The 2913-nt window shown below is 51.3% G+C and overlaps 1 protein-coding gene across 1 annotated transcript; it reads right to left on the bottom strand.

The window, feature by feature from the left end:
• Window positions 1–738: 738 nt before the first annotated feature.
• LOC125537693 (xylanase inhibitor protein 1-like) lies at window positions 739–1843 on the bottom strand. The gene has a single exon (XM_048701023.1). It carries the CDS (start codon window positions 1823–1825, stop codon window positions 935–937), a length of 891 nt encoding a protein of 296 aa, XP_048556980.1. The 5' UTR covers window positions 1826–1843; the 3' UTR covers window positions 739–934.
• Window positions 1844–2913: the final 1070 nt, after the last annotated feature.

Here is a 2913-nt window from a genome sequence, read left to right as displayed (position 1 = left end):
GCCCACAGAACAGCTAGCCCAGGTTTGCCAGATGCGAGACAGATCGTTTTAGCAGGAGATCCGACGGCCAAAAATGTGCAGATCACGTAAACGGACGGCCAGAAACGTGCAGTGCTGAGAGGACTCGCTTTAGATGCGGTTATACTGTCCTTAATTCACAACTCAGACAACTGCATACAGATAGTATTCTCTGCCTGTTACTACTAGCTAATTACTGCAAGATAAGCAAATTCATACGGTGATTGCATACTGCACCAGTACGTAGGAGTCTCAACCCTCAAGCCCATTGGATGGTGTAGGTGCTGTCGCCGGTCCGCTTGTCCTCATAGCGCTCCCAGATCACGACCCCGCCGTAGTTAGCCGCCTTCTGCACCACCGGGATAACAACATGGAGGTTCTTGCTTGGGGTGCACGTAGCCAACCTTCCGCTCCGAAGCCGGCAGGTCGAGGTAGATCTGCGTGCTCGGTTGCGCCGCGGTCCACCTGTCCCTCTCCTGCTTCAAGTGTGAGGCGCAGTGGGGGCGTCGTAGAACCTCACGAAGATGCAGTTGAAAAGCCCCGCGGCGAATTCATTTGGAACAGTTATAAATAAAGTGATTGGATAGATAAGTACTACTCGATTAATTACTACTGTAGCTAGTAGTAGTATACTGTATATGCTACTCATCTCTTTACATTAGTATAAGACGCTTTTGCAGTTTAAATTTGTGGTTTAAATGGTGTGCCATGTGCCGTGTCAACCGTACTTATTAATCGAGACCTACTACACAGGTCTCACGTTATTCTTACAAGCACATGGCACACCATTTCGAGCACAACTGCACACTGATAATAGCAAACACACCATTACGAACTGACTACTAGAAAAAAAAAGACAAGCAAAGTAGCAAACACATGCAATTCACACGGTAACGCTGACGCGAGTGAGAGAGGCTCAAGCCCAATTGATGACGAAGCTGCTGAAGCCGGTGCGCTTGTCCTCGTAGCGATCCCAGACCATGATGCCGCCGTAGTTGGCCGCCTTCTGCACCACCGGGATGATATCGTAGTAAAGGTCCAGGGGGTGGACGTAGCCGACCGTCTTCTCCGAAGCCGGCAGGCCGAAGTAGATTTGCGCGCCCGGCTGCTCCGCCGTCCACCTGTCCCACTCCTGCTGCCAGTTAGCGGCGCACTGGGGGTAGTCGAAGAACCTGACGAAGATGCGGGTGAAGAGCCCCGTGGCGAGCGCCCGCCCCACGCGCCTGTCCCCGCACGACGACGTCGCCGTCAGCTGCACCGGCACCCTGCCGCGGTACGGCTTGTTGTAGTCCCATAGCCGCCTGGCCAGCTCGTCGTAGGGGTCCGGGCCAGGCCGCCCGCCGCCGTCGAGGAAGAAGTCGATGCCGTCCACGTAGGCGTCGCCGAACGGGCGGTGGACGCCCTCGCGGGTGCCGAGCATGTAGGCGTTCCAGAGGTAGTCGGCCACGTCGGCCGCCGACTGGGCGGTCGGCAGGGAGTAGTGGCCGCCGAAGCCCCCGATGGAGAGGAAGACGAGGAACTTCTTGGAGTGGCAGTACTTGATGTCGGCGCCGACGGCGGAGACGTCGTGGCCGGAGAGGTCGAGGTGGTACTTGCCGCGGCCGAAGACGTCCAGGAAGGAGATGACGGCGATGGTGTAGGTGCCGGTGTCGCAGGCCTCCCGGAGGGACCCCTCGTCCTTGTTCCGGCCCCAGAACACCACGATGTTGCCGGTCTTTCCCGTGGCCGCGGCCGGGCGCCCCGCGAGGAGGGTTGCGGCGATAAGGAGGAGTAGGAGGGAGGCTGGCCGACGGCGTGTGAGCGCCATTGGCGGATGGATATGAGTTCTCTTGCTTGTATTGCCTGCTGCTGTGAATAACTACCTCGATTTGTGTCTGATATATATAGGTGAATTGTTGACCTTGTGGAGATTGAGTTGCTAGACGTGGAATGGAATTGAAGAAGGCTACAGTTGACACGGTACTGCCACGAGTAAGTTGTTGAATTCTCAGCTGGATTAGTTAGGCTGGATCCTATACTATGTGCCGCGCGCGCGGGAGCGCACACACACACACACCCTATCTTTATGAGCACCTCTAAGAGACTGAGTCGGCATATCATCTTGAGATTTTACAAAGTCACCATAAGCGCCTCATAGTCGAGGAGACGTCTCCTTCCACTGAAAGCGTATCGCCGGAATTTCTGAAATAAATCCAGGATAAATGCGAGCACCAGGATTTGAACTCTGGTGGATTGGGGATACCACTGTCCACCTAACCATTTCAATCAGGGGTTGGTTCGCAGGATTCCATTAATTAGGTGACGTGATTACAATCAGCGGCAACGACGCTCGCAATCTCATGTTGTGTGCGTGCCATTTGAGCCAGTATGACTAGCTACATTTACATCACGCTTGATCTTGATTATTTGAACCCTTCTTTCTTGAGACAAAATTGATCTGATCTTCATAACTCTGGAATAGCTGGGATTGAGTGTTCACTCATAAAGTATTTTAATTTTTGTTGCGAAGGTATGCTCGTGCTTATACTTATTTTCTCTTGTATATGTGAGAGTAAATTTTGTTGAAACATGTCTGGTCCTACTCAATCTGGCACGATATTTGCAATTAGCGACAGAAAATTGTAGAAACAAACCAATCATAATCCATTAAGGACTTCTTCTACGTTTGCTCGTGCATTGTGTGATTGGTCTGAATCTTGTCCAGATACCGACGAAACTAAACTATTAGTACAATTTAGATTTGAGTTTCACTTTCCTAATCTTGAAACAACTGTGACATGGTTGTAAAAAGAAAATATAGATTTTTAGTGCTCCCATCCCATACATACCGAATTTATTTGAAGCAATGTATTGGAACCAATATTATTGACGTTTTACAACTTGAGTAATCTGCAA

Source organism: Triticum urartu, chromosome 1 (assembly GCF_003073215.2).
Source record: "Triticum urartu cultivar G1812 chromosome 1, Tu2.1, whole genome shotgun sequence".
In the NCBI taxonomy this organism is placed as follows: Eukaryota; Viridiplantae; Streptophyta; class Magnoliopsida; order Poales; family Poaceae; genus Triticum; species Triticum urartu.
Note: the sequence above shows the minus strand (reverse complement) of the source record. Positions and strands in the feature narration are given on the sequence as shown.

Bases quoted from the DNA above. Each gene is read 5' to 3' on its own strand.
- LOC125537693 (XM_048701023.1), bottom strand. From the start codon at position 1,825: ATGGCGCTCACACGCCGTCGGCCAGCCTCCCTCCTACTCCTCCTTATC.